This window comes from Typopeltis vanoorti, chromosome 17 (genome assembly GCF_054136105.1).
Source record: "Typopeltis vanoorti isolate ZY-2024b chromosome 17, IOZ_Tvanoo_1.0, whole genome shotgun sequence".
NCBI lineage: Eukaryota > Metazoa > Arthropoda > Arachnida > Uropygi > Thelyphonidae > Typopeltis > Typopeltis vanoorti.
In genome coordinates, this window is record NC_143565.1 from 28710200 (window position 1) to 28733334 (window position 23135).

The 23135-nt window shown below is 35.7% G+C and overlaps 1 protein-coding gene across 1 annotated transcript in view; it reads left to right on the top strand.

Annotated features, from left to right (window-relative positions):
• LOC150097248 (Golgi to ER traffic protein 4 homolog) overlaps positions 1-23135 on the top strand; it is a 179620-nt gene that overhangs the window by 46340 nt on the left and 110145 nt on the right. The window contains exon 4 of the mRNA XM_090406838.1: positions 21991-22149. Within this exon, the coding sequence (XP_090262964.1) occupies positions 21991-22149 (159 nt within the window). The remainder of the gene's footprint in view (positions 1-21990; positions 22150-23135) is intronic.

The following is a 23135-nucleotide window of genomic DNA, read 5'->3' on the forward strand; positions in this document are numbered from 1 at the left end:
AATATATTTAAAAATTTGGCCTCATCATGCTTTAATGCTTTCCATTAAAACAGAGTCTTAAAATGATCATATTCAATCAGAGAAGGTTGTGTGTTCATAGGAAAATTACAAAAAGTGAAATTTTCAGTGGTTTCACTAACAAAACTACAATTGCTTGCTTCTGTCTTATAGATATATAAAATAAGGAAAGTTCAAATAAGTTCTGTTAATGTTTTACCATCTGCTCTCTCATCATTATAATTATAAATGGTTAGAGGGTATGAAATTTTTAAACCGGTTGCACATCTGCACTCCAGATTTGGCAGATTGCTTCTACAGCAAAACCTATGAAAATCATCCTATGAAAATTACATATAACAATACTGTTATCAGGAATTAATATTAACTTAAAAATACTATTAGAGCTACACCACTGCAAGCAAAGCCAAAAAGTATATACAAAGCTCCAGAAATCCACTTGCCACAGACAAGTTACGAGAGACAGGCGACAAGTGAATTTTCAGCCTCATTTTAAATATATTCAAAATATATTATTTTTCACATAATTTACACTTTTTTCCCATTTTGAAACATCATCTCAGTCACTGTCAAATTATTTGATAATGAGTGACTTCCAACAAATTTGTTCATGAAATTTTATTTCTACCTCTCTGGTAATAAACTTCCTGATCAGAAATCCTTATTTAAAACACTACAGCATTCCCATTTAAAAATCACAAAAATACTTGCAATTTTAGTTACCTGTTTTAAGGGTCAAAGCTGTATAACTGAGAGGAGACTTCCACATAACCTTTAAAGGAATGCGGAGAACCAACCAGGGCTTCTGACCTAATGTCCAATCCTCACCTTCTCGTGGTGCACCCTGTTGGGTATCTACTTTGATACTGAACAAATGAGGATGGGCTGGCAATTTGGGATTTAGCCGGCCAAATTGTATTCTTATAGGTTAAACCAAAATAAAAAATGATGGTACAACATGACAAAATTTCATGCCTGCTGGGGTGTTGTTTTTACCAGGGAACCAGGGCGAACAGCGAAAAGTCAGCTACTGGAACAAATCTGAAAACACGCCCCAACTCAACATCACCAGAGTTAAACATCGGTACGAGGAATTAGATAAGTACCAGATCGACATAATAGAGGTGACTGAAACAAAAAAGAAAAAAACTGGTGAGATCTTTCTGAGCAATAAATACAAAATGTTATATTCAGGCAATGACAATCAAGGAAAAGAAGGAGTAGCCATAGTATTCAACACAAAATACGAGGCTAATCTTCTTGAATGGCAGTCAGTCTCAAGTAGAGTAATGTGGGCAAATATGAGAATGGAAAACTGGACAATGAGACTTATTTGTGCCTATGGTCCCACAGAAGGTTCTACTAAGGTAGAAGTGGAGGAATTTTTTGATGCTTTAGAAAAAGCAACTGACACAATGAAAAAGGAAAAGTTGGTCCTTGTTGGGGATCTAAATAGCAGAGTAGGAAATGATTGTGAGACATATAAAAATATTTTGGGAAAATTTGGAGAAAAGAGCAAAGCTAATAATAATAGCAAATATCTGTTGGATTTCTGCTCAGGACATGGTTATTACTAACACCATGTTCCACCATAAAAATGTGCATAAATTCACATGGAGAGAAGAGTCAAGGAATAAGAAAAGTCTCATTGACTATGTCATAGTATATCATGCCATACTGTATCTGGTGCCGGACACCAGAGTATACAGAGGATTTGAAATTGGAAGTGATCACTATTTAGTCTTGAGAAGGAAAAAATTGAATTTCATATTGAAAAGAATAACATGTAAGAAAGTTTTAAAGCGAATAAAAGTTGTGCAGCTCTCAGATGTGAACTGTACACTAAAATACACAAAGATTATTGAAGAAAAAATGAACGAGTTTGAGAACAGGAATCGAACCTTGGAGAATCAGTGGCAAGCCTTGAAGAAAGCCCTGATTGACTCAGCTAGAGAGGCATGTGGTGAAGTTGTCTGCAAGGATAGAAAAATTAGAACTCCATGGTGGACACGGGAAGTTAAAGAGGCAGTGAAGAAAAAGAAGAAAACATATCAAAAGTTCCTGGCATATAAGTCAGCTTGTGCTCTTAGAGAATAAAGAGATAAATGCAAGAATGCTAAACACTGTTGGCAAGAATATAGAAAATAAATATCAAGAAGGTGGCAAAATATTCTGGAGGTTGTTGAAGAAGCTTAGGAATGGAGAAAAGAGTGCTGTAAAAGGAGTTAGAGACGATAAAGGTGACATGATAACGGGAGAAAAAGATATCCTTGACGTATGGAGTAATTACTTTGAAAAACTGCTAAATGAAACAAGCAGTGATGACAGCACAGTGGTAAAAAACGCTGGCTAGGCATGCAGTCAGGAATACATATCCATACTTGAAGTAGAAAAAGCCATCAAAAGCTTAAAATGTGGAAAGGCAGCAGGAGTGGATGATATTCGACCAGAAATGCTGAAGTATGGTGGTATAAAGGTCTTACAGTGGCTGCAAGTTCAGAAAGCCTGGACAGAGGGACGAATTCCCAATGATTGGATTAGAGCTCTCATAGTGCCCATATATAAAAAGGGAAATAAAACTGAATGTGAGAATTACAGAGGTATTTCCCTACTGAGTGTTCCTGGCAAGATCTATGCAAGTATACTTGAGAAACGATTCAGAAGAATTGTGGAAGAAAAGCTGGGTGAAGAACAAGCTGGATTCAGGCCAAATAGAGACTGTCAGGGTCAAATTTTCACTTTACGACAAATAGTCGAGAAAGGATGGGAATATAACAAAGATCTGTATTTAAGTTTTGTCGATCTGGAAAAGGCATATGACAAGGTGCCAAGAGAGAAGCTATTCTATACGCTACGGTTATATGGTGTGAATGGGGCATTATATCGAGCAATACTTAGTCTTTATTTGAGTTGTAAGTCAGCAGTTAGAATTGAAGGAAGTACAGGACGATGGTTTAATATTAAATCTGGTGTGAGACAAAGTTGTACATTATCCCCTCTGTTATTCATTATCTATATGGATCACATTATGAAGGAAAGTGGTATTAAACATGATATCAGAATTGGGGATGTTAATGTCAGCTCTTTGCTTTATGCGGACGATGTTATACTTCTAAATAAATCGCTACAAGTTTGCAAGATTCCCTAACTAAATTGAATAACTGTTGTAATAGATATGGAATGAAGGTCAGCATTAAAAAGACAAAGACAATGAAAATAAGTAGAATTGTTGAAAATGTCAACTGTGTTGTGAATGGAGAACCTGTGGAACAAGTAAAACATTTCAGCTACTTAGGCACGATTTTTACTGAAGATGGTGAATTCGATATAGAAATAGACAACAGAATAAGCAAAGCTGGTATGATGGGAAGTCAGTTGAATAAATTAATATGGAATAAAATAGAAATTAGTTGGAAGACTAAATTAGCTGTATACAGGACAGTGTTCAAACCAGTTTTAACTTATGGATCTGAGAGCTGGGTCAGAAGTAAAACACTTGACCAAAGACTAGAGACCGCAGGTATGAGAGTCCTGAGAAAGATTAGAGGCGTGAACAGATGGCATCAATGGCAATATCATATTAAAAACGAGGATATTCGGAAAGAACTTGACATTGTCAGCATCCAGGAATGCGTTAGCAGAGCTAATCTCAGGTCACTTAAATAGAATGGGAGAGAAAAGATTAGCAAAACAAGTGTTCTCTGCAGGTTGGCAGGAAAACGACCCAGAGGAAGACCAAGATATAGGTGGATTGATACGGTACAAAGTACGTGCCTTAGACGATAGAAATATAAGATCTGATAATGTTGGAGTCTTGACAAGTAACAGACTGATTTGGAGGAAAATTGTAGATAGGAAGTTAGTAATGATGTAATTTTTTCATGTAGTACTATCATATCCTGTACACCCCTTGAGGGTACATGGCAGGAATTTGATGATGTTTATTTTCTATATTCTTGCCAAAGTCCTCCCATGACTTTTGTTTAGCTAGTTTTACACACTGTTTAGCTTTCTTACATTTGTCTCTTTATTCTGTAAGAGTAAAAGCTGACTTATTTGCCAGGAACTTTTGATATGCTTTCTTCTTTTCCTTCACTGCCTCTTTAACTTCCTGTGTCCACCAGGGAGTTCTGATTTTTTTATCCTTGCACACAACCTCACCACATGCCTCTCTGGCAGAATCAATCAATGTTTTCTTCAGAGTTTGCCACTGAATCTCCAAGGTTTGATTCCTGTTCTCAAACTCTTTCATTTTCTTTTCAATAATCTTTCTGTATTTTAGTCTACAGTTCACATCTGAGAGCTGCTCAACTTTTATTCGCTTTAAAACTTTCTTACATGTTATTCTTTTCAATATGAAATGCAATTTTATCCTGCTCAAGACTAAATAGTGATCACTTCCAATTTCAAATCCTCTGTACACTCTGGTATCCTGCACCAGGGAGAAAACATCACTATTAACAATAACATAGTCAATGAGACTTTTCTTATTCCTAGCATCTGCTCTCCATGTGAATTTGTGCACATTTTTATGTTGGAACATGGTGTTAGTAATAACCAGTCCATATCCTGAGCAGAAATCCAATAGACCAATACTTTGGGCATGTAAAGTTTTATTGTGGCTAATAAATTTAAGTTGTATTTCTGGATCCTTGGGTATGTACACCTAAATGTTCTAACCTTGTACAGTGTTGTTCTTGTTGAGAGGCTTATACGCTGGTTAGACATAATAACTAATATTTAAGGAATTGACAGCGTATACTGGAAATATAGATTAAATAAACTTTAATATACACTTTCCGATATTTCGGCGAACGTTACGTTGCCATCTTCTTGGGAACTTACTAAAAAGACACGTGCACACATGTGCATACACCATCACACATAAAAAACTCAGCCCACTTCAAAGCCAGTATAGGAAACCTTACACTCCAACACAATGACATAATGGTCAGTTTTGATGTCTCCTCCCTATTCACGAATGTCCCTCTCAAAGAAACCTTAGAGCTAATCCAAGCAAAATTTCCTCCCGATATCTCAGCCCTATTTCAGTTTACAATGAACTCAGGCTATTTCGTTTGGCAGGAAAAATTCTACAAACAGATAGAGGGGACAGCCATGGGTTCACCACTTTCCCCACCCTTGGCCAACTTCTTCATGGAGATGTTTGAAGAGAAAGCCTTAAACTCAGCCCCACAAAAACCTACCATATGGCTTCGCTATGTTGATGATGTTTTCGCTATTTGGCCACATGGCCCGGATTCACTCCTCTCCTTCCTAACACACTTGAACAACCAACACCCTAGAATCAAATTCACCCTGGAAAAAGAGGAAAACAATAACCTCCCCTTCCTAGACACACTAGTCACCCGCCAACCTGATGGAACCTTGGTTTTCTCAGTTTATAGAAAACCCACCCATACAGGCAGATACATTCACCAACAATCCCCCCCCCCCCTCACAACAATATGGAGTTATTAAAACATTATTCAACAGGGCAAAAATAATCTGTTCTAATAATCAAGCCCTAACCACTGAACTAAATCACATCCGTGACACTTTCTCAGCCAACTGCTACCCCCTCCAAAAAATCCAAAAAATACTTAACCCAGTTATCCATAACCCACCACCCCCTTCCCTTCACAAAAAAGATTACTCTAAATCCATCACTATTCCCTACATCAGAGGCACCTCAGAAAAAATCAATAAAATCTTAAAAAAACATGACCTGACCACTTGTTACAGACCACATAGAAAACTGGCATCCCTTATCCGCTCCACCAAAGACCAACCACTTCCCCTAGACCTACCTGGTGTATACCAGGTCCCTTGCAGCTGTAAACTGTCCTACTTTGGCCAAACAGGCAGGACAGCAAATATCAGAATCTCAGAACACAAGGATTACATCCGATTTCACCAGTACAGCCACTCTGGGCTTGCAGACCACGCTCTGGATACTCGCCACAGAATAAGATGGAAGAAAGCCACAGTAATACACCGCAGCAAGTTCAAGTATGAAAGACTATTCATGGAATCAGCCTCGGCCCTTAGGAACATGCCAAACCTCAACAAATTTGGATGCATGAAACTGCCCCAAATTTGGGAAACTGTTATCAAAAGAACTTCAGCCCAAAGGCCAAGAACTACCAATATAGCCTGCCAGAGGGCACCATTAGGACTTTAGGAAAACGCTAGCGTCCTAGCCTCAGTCTCATTTGTTGTATTAGTACTTGTGTGCACGTGTCTTTTTAGTAAGTTCCCAAGAAGATGGCAACGTAACGTTCGCCGAAATATCAGAAAGTGTATATTAAAGTTTATTTAATCTATATTTCCAGTATACGCTGTCAATTCCTTAAATATTAGTTATTAACTTGTACAGTGTTGGTCTCTAGAATTACAACCTAGTAAGGAAAGGTGATCATTATAGTGATATAATTTATAGTCGGGTAAATAAAAGATGTCTCTAAAAATAATTTTATATTTGTTACATGTGTGTGTGTCCACTTTCCCATTATGTGCTATTAATTTCTCTCTTATAAACCCTAATTAATGCTCTGATATTAAGTGAATTCTATTTACATAGTGTATTATGGCTATCAAGTGTCTGTGTATATTTCTGGCAAGTTTTCCTGCTTTTAGGATGAAAAAGTTTCCAGGAGGAAAAATGATGTTATCTCTGTATTCAGCTGGCTAACTCACCTTCAGATGAAAAGTCTTGATAAAGGTTCTTTGTGTCCTAGATAGGATTCGAACCCAGGTTTTTCCAAAGGACATTGTTGAAATCAATTGAACTAGAGACTCTTTCTCTCTACACAGATTACATGTGCATGTGTGCACACAATGTTATGTTAATGCCACTGGTCAGAAGAACATCATCATCCTGTTATGTACCCCCAAGGGGTGTTCAGATTACTATGAGAGCACCACATGATTAAGTTTACATTATTATTAACCATGCTACCAGCCAAGACATCTATAGATGTCAAGGTTATCCATGGATGCGAAGTGCATATTAAAATTATAATCCCATTGATATTACATTGAAATATATGATGGATACGAAGCGTATGAGGATGCGTATTTGATCCATAATGGCTGGTAAGGTCATTAATCTCCTATCAACAATTTTCCTCCAAATCAATCTATTACTTGTGAGCACTCCAATATTGACATATCTAACATTTCGTGCTTTTAATGCATTTCTGACTGAATCAGTCCACCTAGACCTTGATCTTCCTTTGGGTCTCTTTCCTACCATCTTGACATCAAGCACCTGCTTTGTTAACCTTTCTTCACTCATTCTATTTAAGTGGTCATAGATTAGATTAGCTTAGATATACTTATAAATGTAAGTAAATAAAGTTTCATAGGTAAAATAAATGATATCATCTTAAGATTTTAAATCTTAGTACTTATACAGTTTAAAAAAATATCATTCAGCAACCTTAACCAAATTTTAATCACAGATTGAAATGGTAAAAAATTCATTTAATTTGTATATTTTCACAAATATGGGACATCTGTATACAGAAAACCCACACACACAGGCAGATACATTCACAAACTCTCCCACCACCACCCCTCACAACAATATGGCATCATTAAAACCCTTACCAAGAGAGCCCACAATCTTTGTTCCAGTGGAACCGCCCTCACTACTGAGCTTAACCACATACACAGAACTTTCCTCTCCAATGGCTACAGTGAACACAGTATCAAAAAAATAATCAATTCCTCCCCCATTCCCCGTCCTTCTCGTCAACAAGAATTTAAAAATGCCATCACCATACCCTACATCCGAGGCACTTCGGAAAAAATAGCCAAGATACTAAAAAATATAACCTACACCCAGCATATAAGCCCTACCGCAAACTTGCTACCCTTATCCGTTCTACGAAAGATCAGCTCCCCCTTCTCTCTCTGCCTGGAGTTTACAAAGTACTCTGTTCCTGTAAGCTTGCGTACTTTGGACAGACAGGCAGATCAGCATCCATCCGGCTGGAGGAACACAAGTTGTACATCGTTAAACACAACTATGGCCATTCAGGCTTGGCTGACCATGTTTTGGACACCACCCACAGAGTATCATGGAAGAAAACCACCATGCTCCACCACAGCAAATTCAAGAAAGAGAGACTTTTCTTAGAAGCAGCAGCAGCTCTCAGAAACCAACCAAATCTTAACAAATATGGTTGCATTAAGCTTCCGAAGATTTGGGAAACACTCATCACCAGAGGTCCCACCTTACATTCCAGGCCACCTACTACCGCCCTTAGAGGGCGATCCACCTAGATAGGACTTTAATGTCACCCACGTGGTTGGGCTTAGTATTGTAAGTTTTTGTGTGCATGTTACATTAATTGTTTTTGTAATCCCTGTAGATGTCCTAGTGACTAGGCGAAATATAGGAGTATTAAATTCTAATTTAATTCTTTCTGAGTGTTGTAAAAAATCCATTAAACCTCCAACATAATGTCCTCACAGCACTTAAGCCTCTACACAAGGATGTGCCTATCATGGTGTTATTTAAAGGAGAAAACACATCTAGAAATTATAAATTAAATTAGTTGTTAAATTAAATGATTAGACCAATCTTCCTGGACACAAGGATATAATATACATGCATGTGCCAACAGAAAGGCAAAGACTGAGTGTTAAAAGGTGGGGGATCCTAAAGTCAAATTTTCACCTTCAGTTGGCGCAGTAATGTGATCTTTGCTTGTTCAACTTAAGGTCTCAAGATGATAGTCTCTTAAATTTTCAGTAAGATGAGGCAGCCATGCTTATTTGGGTTTGGAGAATATCCAGGAACAAAGTTCTCCGATTTAATTCTGGTTATCATATCTCATCATAAACTACTGTTATGATTAAACACCCTGTCATTGCATTAATTATATTTCCACAAAGCTAGATTATTGGTCATGAAAGGCCATTCAGCTTAATACAAGGAAAGGATGGAGACCAAACATGGTACTTCATACCTCCACTAAGCAGAATGGTGGCTCACCAGGCATTAAAAATTATCTGCCACCTACAGACATTCATAAATATTCATGCCACAATGTGTTTCAAAAACCCACAGACTGTTGATTTGAAAAACAAATATGCTGTCTACTTGGCCGACCAGGCTAGTTCTTCTAAATAATTATGTGTGTGTATATCTGTAGGCATATAGGGTTGTCATATCAAACCCAAAGCCTGTTGGTTGGTTGGAAACCAACAGACTTTGGGTTTGATGTGATATACTGTTCTTGACCAACCAGAATAACCCACATATATAAATGCATGGACAGATGGATGGTATGTAAGAATTTTATAAGGAGTTCATGTTCAGGATATATTTAGTATTCAGTGATGAGATGCTGACTTTTTGGAAATACTTGCCTTTCAGAATTTTCATCCCAGGATGAGGAAAGAGCTTCTGAGTTTTAAACAGCGAAAGACCAATTAATACTTTTTATGGTGCATGTGTATGTGGGGATATGAAACTAAAACCAGTGTTTGTTTACTTTACTTTACTATTATATTACAGTATGTAACATAATGCACAGTGCTATCACTACATTAGATAAAGAGATAGAGATGAGTGAGAAGCAGTTTCTAGAACTGTTGCATAACTGGAATTACAATTTAGCATTAGAGATAAATGAAATATCAGCATATGAGCTAAAGGAATGTCCATCCAAACTGGCTAGACCCTAGAGATGTTTGTATAATTTGAATCATAAGTTAGAAAAAACCCCACACAAATGGAAACAGTATATTGCAATTCCATTGCACAAGGGTTCTGCAAAGACTGATGTATCTTAACTATTGACCTATCAGTATCTCTGGACTGTGTAAAAATGTAAATAAAAATTTATTATTATTATCCCAAAGCTCTCATTGAGTCAGAGACCCATCACAGGAGACCCATTTGTCATACACACAGCTCATCATATTGTGCCTTAAATACATTCAGATTTTCTTCATGCACACACATACTACACTCTCAGGTAGTGCATTCCAATCATAACTCTCCATGCAAAAAACCTGCTTCTCACTCTCTTGCTTACACCCCCCTTATACTTCTTCCTGGGATGACCTCTTGTTCTCTCCTCCCCATCTCCACCATTTTATAAAAAAAACCCTCTTCAACATTAATCCTGCAATGACTACTAAATTGCGTCTTCTCAACTTTTCTTCATGCTCAATATTCGAGAGACCAGAAACTACCTTAGTGAATCACCTCTACACATTTTCCAATATCCCTTCATTCTTTTGAAAACTTTTGTGCGCAGTATACAATGCCTATGCCTTATACCAGTGGTGTTCAACCCGTCGATCACGGAGTGATTTTTAGTCGATCTCTTGTTTATTTCTATTTACTTACAAATTTAATTAAAACTGAAAACATAATATTTTATTTATCATTATTTTTTAATTCTCTTTAAGTGTATTGCTATTGGTTGTTATTTTTTGTTAAAATTGTCAAATCAGTAATTTTCTTATAAGTCTGGGTAAATGAATTAATTTGGATCAGTAGAAGTCAAACAGCGAGCTGAGTGAATACGATTATAAGCAAAGCACATCGTATGCGTTTCGTTTGTAATCGGGTTTACTCGTAACTACATCACCCACTGTTAGAGTTTCAGTTGCTCTAAATTTATCGTTGGATTTACCATTATTTTGTTCGCTAATTCATAAGTTATAAACATTTTTTATTTTAATAAAATATTTAAAAGTTATTTTTTTAAAATTTGATGATAATCATGAGTTTATCAAAGAAATCGAAGACGTATCATTTTCACAAGGAATGGGAAATGGATTATTTCTTTACAATGGTAAATGGAAAATGTTGTTGTTTGATTTGTAATTCATCTGTAGCAATTCCAAAAAAAAAAGGTAATATTGAGAGACATTTTTGATCGCTACATGCAAAATATGATTAAGATTTTCCCAAAAATTCCAAAATACGTGAATCAAAAATTATAAATTTAAAAGCAGGACTTTCTGGACAACAAAATATGATTTCGAAAGTAATAATTAAACCAATATCAGCCACTATTGCATCTTTGAAAGTGTGTCATTTATTAGCAAAAGCAAAAAAGCCTTTTACTGATAGAGAGTTAATAAAAGAATCGTTTCTTGCAGCAGCAGAATCTTTATTTTCTGATTTTAAAAATAAAAATGAAATCATTTCGAATAATAAAAATTTACAACTTTCCAGAACAACGGTTATGAGAAGAGTTGAAATTTTAAGTGCCGATCTGAATACTCAGTTAATGTCAGACATTCACCAGTGTGTTACATTTTCATTACAATTTGATGAATCAAATGACTTCACTGATACTGCTCAGTTAATGGTATTTATTCGCATGGTATTTCAAAATTATTCAAGTAAAGAACTTTTGAAAATTGTACCATTATTGGGAAGGACTAGGGGAGAAGACATTTTTTCGGCATTTGATGAATTTGTGAAACAACACAAACTTCCGCTTTTTAAACTTGTGTCTATTACTACTGATGGTTCTCCTGCAATGATAGGTAATAAACTTCATTTCATTATGTAAAAATGATAAATATCCAGATATTTTAACATACCACTGTATTATTCACCAACAAGTACTGTGTAGTAAAAAATTAAACACAAAAGATGTTTTGGATATTTCATTTAAAATTGTAAATTCTGCCCTGCAGTGCCGGTTATTTAAATGACAGGCAGATGATGATAGGGAACTTCTGTTGTACAATAATGTTCGCTGGCTCAGCAGAAGTAAATTTTTAGAAAGATTTCTTGTATTAATTAACGATATAAAAAATTTTCTTGATGAAAAAGGAGATATTTATCCACAATTGAGTGATAAAAGATGGTTGTTACTTTTATCGTTTTTAGTAGATTTCTTTACAAAATTAAGCAATTTAAATTTAGAGTTACAGGTAGAGATAAAAATTTAATTGACATGTTAAGTTCAATAAAATGTTTCCAACAATACTTACTTTTATTACAGAAAAATATAAATGACTGCAAATTTAAACATCTCCCATATTTATTAAAATTTTTTGAACAAAATCAAGAAGTGCTTTGCTGTGATTTAAAAGAATTTATTTGTGAAATAGAATTAGTTGAGGAAGATATAAGTTCAAGATTTAAAGGAACATCACAGAAATTTCAAATAAAATTAGTGTGCTGTTTGATATAAACCAAGCTGAAGTAGAACTTGAGATAATAAATATTCAGAATAGTTTACATTTAAAATCAATAAACAATGAAGTCATTTGGAAGTATACATATGAAAAATTTCCATTATTAACTGATACTGCGCGAAAAATTCTGTCGTGTTTCAGATTGACAAACTTGTCAGAATCCGCTTTTTCAAATATGAACGTTATAAAAAATAAATTAATCAACCAAATTACAAATGATCATTTGGATGATTGTCTGCGATTGGCCACTTCTTCATATCAACCCGACTATGAAAATATTGCAAGGTCAAGACAATGCCAAATTTCACATTAACTTTTTTTTTTAATCAACCAGCATTTCCTGTAACTTGTGAGTTTGCAATCAAGCTGTTGTTTTTTCTAACTTTGGTTTTCCAAAATAGAGAAATAAACATTTTATTCCAATATATTTGTTGTATTAAAATAATTAAAAGTGATAAATAAATTTTTAAATACACAAATAAAGTTTTTAATTTCTTTAAAGTTTTTAGTGTGGGAGAGTGGGTCCTCCAAAGTGAGTGAGTGCATTTAACTGCATAGTCGTGCGTAATTAGATATCAGGTTGGGTGAACGTGATCTATATAAGAGAGTTGATCGCCGAATAACTTGGTATAGAAAAGTAGCTCGCATAGTAAAAAAAAAGATGGAACAACACTGCCTTATACAATGAGATTGTATCTCTTTACTTAAGTCAGTTTCTTCTGCATCATTGCCAGAAATTGTTGTGTTGTCCTTACAATTTTGGTAACATGTCCTCTAAATTTTATATCCTTATCCACCATCAGCCTAATATCTCTAACAATATATCCCCACCAAGTGTACACTCTACATCTCATCTTTATTTTCCATATTTTAAAATCTTACATTTTCCAACATTGAACTGGTATCCCCCATTCATTTTCCCATCTATTCAAGTCTTCTTGTAAGGCCATAACATCTATTTTTCTTCCATACTTTTTCCTAAGTTTGCATCTCCAACAACTGAATATCCCCATTCAAATCTATTCCAATATCATTAACACACAGGATGAACAGCAGTGATCCTAATATAGACTCCTGAGGCACACCACTAGCTTACCTCTTCGGATATCGCTCTCCCATACATAACTTGTTGACATCTATCAGATAGCCAATCTCCAATCCAGTGCACTAATCTAATATCCAACCTTATCTGCTCTAGATTGACTACCAACTTTATCAAAATAATATATCAAAAGCCTTTGGGAAATCTAAGTACACTATGGTATATCAACCTTTCTCGTTCAGCAACTATCACTTTATTGTAATATGTAAGTAGATTACTAAAACATTACTTTTTTTTTTTAGCAAATCCATGCTGTCCATCAAACATATTACCACTGTTGTCAACCCAATTCTAATCATTGTTCTCACTAACTTCTTCAGCACTTTAACCACTGCACCTGACACATGAATTTGTCTATAATTTGATTCTTGAGTTCTGTCACCTGCCCTATGAAGCAGTACAATCCTGCCTTCCTTTTCATTCCTTTGAACCTCACCCAGTGTAAGACTCATATTAAACAAATATGTCCAGACAGATGTCAACTCCCTGGTATATTCCTTCAAAATTCATGATATATCATCAAATCACACAGCCTTATTATCATCTGGTATACTCATTTCCACATATACTTCTTGCTCGCTCATAGTATCTCTTCCTCCTCCTCCTCAGCTACTGCTCTCAAACTCTTCATGATGTCAGTTCATAAAAGTCTTTCATAAGGGTGAAAGACTTTTATGAACTGCTCATTAAATATCTCAGCTATATCCACATCAGCAGTTACTATTATACCATTTCCTCCAGTCAGTATCATCCTACCATAATCATTTTTCCCCTTCATTAGCCAACTGCTACTCACTATCCTTACCAACCCAGTCATCCTCCTTGCCTCACCCTCCATCCATTTCACCGTCATCATCAAATTCCTGCCATGTACCCACAAGGGGTGTACGGGATATGATAGTACTACATGAAAAAATTATATCGTTACTAACTTCCTATCTACAATTTTCCTCCAAATCAGTCTGTTACTTGTCAAGACTCCAACTTTATCAGATCTTATATTTCTATCGTCTAAGGCACTTTGTACCGTATCAATCCACCTATATCTTGGTCTTCCTCTGGGTCGTTTTGCTGCCAACCTTTCAGAGAACATTTGTTTTGCTAATCTTTCCTCACCCATTCTGTTTAGGTGACCATACCACCTGAGGTTAGCTCTGCTAACGCATTCCTGGATGCTGACAATGTCAAGTTCTTTCCTAATATCCTCATTTTTAATATGATATTGCCATTGATGCCATCTGTTCACGCCTCTAATCTTTCCAGACCTCTCATATCTGCGGTCTCTAGTCTTTGGTCAAGTGTTTTACTTCTGTTCATGACTTATTTTTCACGGTATTAACAACACCACAAACACTTTTATCAACAAGGATGTTTTATTAATGCTAATATTTCGCTGATTTTCAACTCAGCATCATCAGAGCACAACACACATTTAAACGCGACAGTGAGTGAGTAAAACAATATAATTGCAGAAAGACAAAAGATCTAAAGTCCTATTTTTGGCGCCCTCTAACGGGGAAAAAAAAAAAAAAAAAAAAGGCAGCAGTTATCCAGGAGTTTTTCTTAGGATAACCGTCTCCCAAATTTTTGGTAAATTAATGCAACCATATTTGTTAAGGTTGGGAGAATTCTTCAAAGCCATTGCTGACTCAAAAAATAGTCTTTCAGATCTATAACGACTCCTAAATAGCACATTCGTTTTCCTCCATCTAATCCTGTGTGAGGGAGTGTCCAAAGCGTGGTCTACCAGTCCCGACTTGCCATAATAATAGTAGCGAATGTATCTTTCATGTTCTTCCAGGCAGATGTTCACTGATCTTCCTGTTTGCCCATAATAGGCCAAGTCACAGTCACATGGAACTTCATACACTCCTGGGTGTGCTAAAGGGTGAAGTTTATTCTTTGGTGAGCAGATCAGAGTTGACAGCTTGACATGAGGCTTGAAGGTGGTGCGAAGGCCATGTTTCAACAATACTTTGGCTATCTTTTCCGATGTACCTCTGATATAGGGAATAGAAATGGTCATGTTGTATTCTTGTGTATTGGGGGGGGGGGGGGGGCAGAGTAATGGGCCTATGTAGTATTTTTTCTATTTTGTAGGGATTGTAGCCGTTGGCTAAGAACGTATGGCGCAGGTACTGGAGTTCAGTGGTCAGAGCTGTATCGTTAGAACAAATGGCTCTGGCTCTGTGTGTAAGTGTTTTTAAAATGCCGTACTGTTGGACTGGATGATGATGTGATTGTTTATGTAGGTATCTTCCTGTGTGTGTAGGCTTCCTGTAAATAGAAAAAGATAGTGATCCATCTGAAAGGCGGGTGACTAATGTGTCAAGAAATGGTAAACAGTTATTTGATTCTTTTTCTACTGTGAAGTGAATTTTAGGGTGTTGGCTGTTTAGGTAGGTGACAAAAGCATCCAAAGTGTCTTGTCCATGGGGCCAGATGGCAAACACATCATCTACATAGCGCAACCATACTGGTGGCTTGTATGTAGCTGTGGTAAGTACTTTGTTTTCAAAGTGTTCCATGTAAAAATTTGCTAACGGGGGGGAGAGGGGGGAACCCATAGCAGTACCATTAATCTGTTTGTAGAATTTGAATTTTGTAGAATTTAGAGGGCGCCAAAAATAGGACTTTAGATCTTTTGTCTTTCTGCAATTATATTGTTTCACTCACTCACTGTCGCGTTTACATGTGTGTTGTGCTCTGATGATGCTGAGTTGAAAATCAGCGAAATATTAGCGTTAATAAAACATCCTTGTTGATAAAAGTGTTTGTGGTGTTGTTAATACCGTGAAAAATAAGTCATGAATAACCAGCAACGCCTAAGCTTATCTGTTAGATTAATGTTTTACTTCTGACCCAGCTCTCAGATTCATAAGTTAAAACTGGTTTGAACAGTCTTGTATACAGCTAATTTAGTGTTCCGACTAATTTCTCTCTTATTCCATATGAATTTATTCAGTTGACTTCCCACCATACCAGCTTTGCTTATTCTGTTGTCTATTTCTATATTTAATTTACCATCTTCAGTAAAAATCGTGCCTAAGTAGCTGAAATGTTTTACTTGTTCCACAGGTTCTTCATTCACAACACAGTTGATATTTTCAATGATTCTACCTATTTTCATTGTCTTTGTCTTTTTATTGCTGACCTTCATACCATATCTGTTACAACAGTTATTCAATTTAGTCAGAGAATCTTGCAGACTTGTAGCAGATTTATTTAGAAGTATAACATCATCTGCATAAAGCAAAGAGCTGACATCAACATCTCCAATTTTAATATCATGTTTAATACCACTTTCCTTCATAATGTGATCCATATAGATAATGAATAACAGAGGGGATAATGTACATCCTTGTCTCACACCAGATTTAACATTAAACCATCTTCCTGTACTTCCTTCAATTCTAACTGCTGACTTACAACTCAAATAAAGACTAAGTATTGCTTGATATAATGCCCCATTGACACCATATAACTGCAGCGTATTGAATAGCTTCTCTCTTGGCACCTTATCATATGCCTTTTCCAAATCGACAAAACTTAAATACAGATCTTTGTTATATTCCCATGCTTTCTCGACTATTTGTCGTAAAGTGAAGATTTGATCCTGACAGCCTCTGTTTGGCCAGAATCCAGCTTGTTCTTCACCAAGCTTTTCTTCCACAATTCTTCTCAACCATTTCTCAAGTATACTTGCATAGATCTTGCCAGGAACACTCAGTAGGGAAATACCTCTGTAATTCTCACATTTAGTTTTATTTCCCTTTTTATATATGGGTACTATGAGAGCTCTACTCCAATCATCGGGAATTCGTCCCTCTGTCCAGGCTTTCTGAACTATGCAGTGCAGCCACTGTAAGACTCTTATACCACCATACTTCAGCATTTCTGGTCGAATATCATCTAATCCAGCTGCTTTTGATGGCTTTTTCTACTTCAAGTATGGATATGTATTCTTGCCTGCATGCCTGGTCAGTGTTTTTTACCACTGTGCTGTCATCACTGCTTGTTTCATTTAGCAGTTTTTCAAAGTAATTACTCCATACTTCAAGGATATCTTTTTCTCCAGTTTTCATGTCACCTTTATCATCTGTAACTCCTTTTACAGCACTCTTTCCTCCATTCCTAAGCTTCTTCAACAACCTCCAGAATATTTTGCCACCTTCTTGATATTTATTTTCTATATTCTTGCCAAAGTCCTCCCATGACTTTTGTTTAGCTAGTTTTACACAGTGTTTAGCATTCTTGCATTTGTCTCTATATTCTCTAAGAGCACAAGCTGACTTATTTGCCAGGAACTTTTGATATGCTTCCTTCTTTTCATTCACTGCCTCTTTAACTTCTTGTGTCCACCAGGGAGTTCTGATTTTTTTATCCTTGCAGACAACCTCACCACATGCCTCTCTGGCAGAATCAATCAATGTTTTCTTCAGAGTTTGCCACTGAACCTCCGAGGTTTGATTCCTGTTCTCAAACTCTTTCATTTTTTCTTCAATAATCTCTGTGTATTTTAGTCTACAGTTCACATCTGAGAGCTGCTCAACTTTTATTCGCTTTAAAACTTTTTTACATGTTATTCTTTTCAATATGGAATTCAATTTTATGCTGCTCAAGACTAAGTAGTGATCACTTCAAATTTCAAATCCTCTGTACACTGGTGTCCTGCACCAGGGAGAAAACATCACAATCAACAATAACATAGTCAATGAGACTTTTCTTATTCCTTGCCTCTTCTCTCCATGTGAATTTATGCACATTTTTATGGTGGAACATGGTGTTAGTAATAACCAGTCCATGTCCTTCGCAGAAATCCAACAGATATTTGCCATTATTATTAGCTTTGCTCTTCTCTTCAAATTTTCCCAATATATTTTTGTATGTCTCACAATTATTTCCTACTCTGCTATTTAGATCCCCAACAAGGACCAACTTTTCCTTTTTCATTGTGTCAGTTGCTTTTTCTAAAGCCTTAAAAAATTCCTCCACTTCTACCTTAGTAGAACTTCTGTGGGACCATAGGCACAAATAAGTCTCATTGTCCAGTTCCCTATTCTCATATTTGCCCACATTACTCTACTTGAGACTGACTGCCATTCAAGAAGATTAGCCTCGTATTTTGTGTTGAATACTATGGCTACTCCTTCTTTTCCTTGATTGTCATTGCCTGAATATAACATTTTGTATTTTTTGCTCAGAACGATCTCACCAGTTTTGTCTTTTTTGTTTCAGTCACCCCTATTATGTCGATCTGGTACTTATCTAATTCCTCAGCTAGCTGTCTGTTGAGTTGGGGTTTGTTTTCAGATTTGTTCCAGTAGCTGACTTTTCGCTGTTCGCCTTGGTTCCCTGGCGAAAACAACAGGGGCCTTGTTTAACCAGGCGACGCCCCAGCCGGCATGAAATTTTGTCATGTTGTACCATCATATTTTATTTTGGTTTAACCAATAAGAATACAATTTGGTCGGCTAAATCCCAAATTGCCAGCCCATCCTCGTTCGTTCAGTATCCAAGTAGATACCCAACAGGATGCACCATGAGAAGGTGAGGATTGGATATTACGTCAGAAGCCCAGGTCGGTTTTCCGCATTCCTTTAATGGCTATGTGGAGGTCACCTCTCAGTTATACAGCTTTGACCCTTAAGCACCCCATCCATTTCACACTTACCTTATTTAATCTTCTGACCTTTGGAATACAATTAGACCTTACTTCTACTACATAGTTTGTTATTAATGTTCTGTATTTCTATTACTCTGCTTTGTCTTTATTCTCCATACTTAATATTTATGAATGGTCGACTGCCACCATTTATTTATTTCTACTGGATCCCATGTTCTCCCTCTCTATAGTCTTAACAATTTTTTTTTTTTTTTTTTTTTGCAGCTGTGCCATGGACCAAGTATTGAGTGCAAGGATATAAGATTTTAAACTTAAGACAAAGTAGATATTGTTTATTATACCTGCTTATATTAATCCTTACCTTAAGTTAGTCATGGCTTGATTATTGATCATTTAAGCTTTCTTATCCAGTTTCGAAATTTTCAGGATAGGCAGTGGCAGAATCAGTCCAATTTGTTGTTCACAAACCATTTAATTAAATCAAAAGGCATTATTTATATAGTTCGATTCACATTAACATATATATACAATTGCGCTGCAATTCTTTGTTGTTTTCAATTCTTTCTAGTTCAAACTTAGTTTTTATTTTCTTCCTTTAAAGCTATTTCACAATCTAGAATACACTGCTAGTCAAATACACACAAACTGACAATAAAATATACCTTGAGTAAGCTTAATTCGATATCAATATGCGTTATCTTATTGTACCCATAAACAGACACACTTGATGTACATTCTTGTTCAGAATTATTGTATACATAAGTACTTACAATTCTCATTCAGCACCGCCTTTTACATGTATCTTTTGTTCATACTTTCGTGTGAACAAAAGATATATGTTTTTGTCCCTCTTTCCTTCTGCTGGCTCGTTCTTGATTTCCTGAGAAATTTCTTCTTTGTCCGAGTTGTCCATTATTTTATGTCCTTGTGACTTACGATGCTCCTCTTTCGATTACCAACAACGGACCTCATGTGGCAGTGGACCCAGTTAGAAGACTCTAAGACCCAAGACTTGCCACACTTCTCTTTCGATGGCCAACAACAGACCTCATGTGGAGGCAGTCCCAGGTAAGAGAAGATTTAGATAACCTTAAGACAAAGTCCTTCTTGACTTCTCGCCTTATATAGGCCCAGACTTTCATTGCACATATGCACGCATCTCTCGAAACGCCCATATATGGTCATGTACTGACATCCGACCATGATGACATCATACTTTGCGTGTCTTTTGAAATTGACATATAGGCAATTCTTAGAATTAGACTAAACTAATTAGACATGAGTTAACAGCCTTACATGATGTCATGCGCCACATTATTTTAACAAAAGCTCATGGTTAATTTATTACAAATACAAGATTATTACAGACAAAATTTGGCATTTCTTTAAGTGCAATCTCCTTAGAAAAATATCTAAAAGCGAACATGATAAGTTACATATTGTGAGAGATTTTACAAAGGCTTAATCTTTCTCGGGAAAAATTTTTTTTTTCTTTCCGATGCCTCAGGAGATCACCTTCGCCATTCTTAGAATTAGACTTACTATCTTCTTTAGGATTAATTTTAATCTCACAAGTTGCCAGCTTAATGGAATTTAGGCAATTTATTTTCCTAATCCTATTAACAATTATTCTAGTCTTATGCTTAGTCTGTGTTATATTCATACTGGACTTTCCCCAGTTTTGTTGCTTGGGTGTCTCATTTACTTCATCCATTTTGATGTCTTGGATTTGTTCACCCTCCATCTGAGAATTTATTTGGATAACCTCTGTATTTCTATCTTTATGATTCATGAGCATAATCTTTTTTTGAAAGAACCCACACCTTGAATAATTTAGGGATAACCTTTTGTAAGGTTTTTCTATGGGATATTTAGATTCTTAGAGTGTATTAGCAATTTGTCCTGGAAACAGTTTACTCCTTCACTTATTATGTCTGAAAGAACCGAATTCAATAATGCCTGATTTGACAGGACAAGTTAGAACTAGCTTAGTGAAAACTTTTGTTTCTTCTAAATTGTTCACTATTTCTTCAACCATGTAGAAAAGCATGAGGTGTCAAATCCCACTCACTGTCTTACTGTTAATTGTTTTTTTACTGCTCTATCACACACTTTATTGTCATTCACATCCTTTTTCACACACCTTAGCATTCACTCAGTTTTCCTCCAAAACAGCCATTCAGTTATGATGTCATGTTCCCTACTCCGATTTAAACAAGCCTTTTGTGGTCCATCAGAATATTGCACTTCCTGCATACTCACAGATGCTCCTTCTCTTGTTCAGCCTCTCCATATTTCCACAGCATCTTCCCACACACATACTACATTCACAGCTCCATACCATTCTCAAAAAATCCACGGCATTCACTTTGTCTTTCCTGCTGACCTACACAACAATCTACCTCGTTTTCTTCCAGAGTGCTAACAGGAAAGAATGAATTTAAAGTAATGCTGCCTAAAAGTTACCTAAACACCACATTTCACACTCAATTATCATACAGAATACTCAGACTAAAAATCAGACATCAGCTCACGATAAATATAAAATTAATTTATTACTCATCACCTAGCAGGCATATACAAATAAATAATAATAAAAATCCTTAGTCCATTCACACTACTGATATACTATAGACTTACAAACTTGCGGATGGGAGTGGCAATGATCGTTACTCCTATGCTGTAGCAGTCGTGATACCACATCCTCGTTCATGAGAATAACAACATAGATAGTCCGTGAATTCATTCTAATGTGAGCAATCCTTTAATAATTTAAAACTTTGGTGATGTACCCAAGTAACTTTTTATATATGTGTCTTTTTCTTTTTTTTTTTTCCTATGTATTATGTACCCAATAAAGTCTTCTAGAAAGATGAAACTGGTAGTGCTTTTGAAAAAAAATTAGTTATTATTTTTTTTAACATTGGCTCTATAGTCATATAAGTTATTTTCCTTAAAACACACACACACACGCACTAGTTGTCTGAGGCAAAAGTTAGTTTATAAAAATATGCTGCTCGAGTTAAACTTGATTGTTGATTTAAATAATTATTTTCAGATAAACTAGGTCAACTCTTTAGTTTGATGCAAGCTGAATCTCCAGAAAGGTTATCTTTCTTGACATCTGCTTTACGGTGGTCTAGTAGCAAGGATCAGAACAGTCATCCACGTGGTCACCCACGCTTGCATCAATTGGTAGCACTTACATTATGGAAAGGTACGAGAAATAATATACTTATTGATGAATTATATAAGTTATGTATATGATTTTCTGGTAAATTTCATTTTCTTTGAAAATAACTAGATTGAAATTTTCAAATTCAATATTTACTGGTTCTCATTGAATCCACTTATAATTCCATGTATGGCGATGTCACAAGGGTGTTTATTTTCCTTAAAATACACACACTACTTGTTTGAGGTGAAAGTTAGTTTATAAAAATATGCTGCTCAAGTTAAATGTGATTGTTGATTTAAGCAATTTCAGATAAACTAGGTCAAATCTTTAGAACCATTTTATGCAAATCAGTTAAGTATATTCTTATATTCAACTTTTCTTATTAACTGATAAGATTTACACTAATTTCTTTAAATATAGAAATGTGAGATACAAATATACTATAATTAATTAAATGGAATACCTTATGTAACTTTTTTGAACATAAAATTTTCAGACAAGTATTGTTCGTCTTCAGTGCTACAAAAAATTAAATACCAATAGCATAAATGCAGAAAAAATGAAACTTTTTGAAAATATCTATTATGTTGCAACTCAAAAGAGAGCTTGAGTAGTGTTAATAATAGTGTCCAAAGAAATAATCATTTTTTTATTTAAAAAAATACTGTTTGGTATATTAAAATAACCCTTTATTGGGGTAGTTAAGGGCAGTCATGCTTGTTTTGGATGGGTTGTAATATTGTAGAGAAGGTCGCTTAAGGATCAAGCCAAATAATTAGAAAGATACATATAACCTGCAGGGAGTGTAGAGAACTGATTAGTACTTCCAATCCATTGTCTAATTTTCACTTTCTCATAGTATGGCTTGTTAAAAGGTATCCGTCTGGATACTGAATGAATGAGGATGGGTTGACACTTTTTGAAATAGCTTACCAAATTCTATTGCCTTAAAGCATAACGAAATACAGTTGTGCAGCACCGAAAAATGATTCAGACATATCTTGACTACTGTGCACAGATTTGGT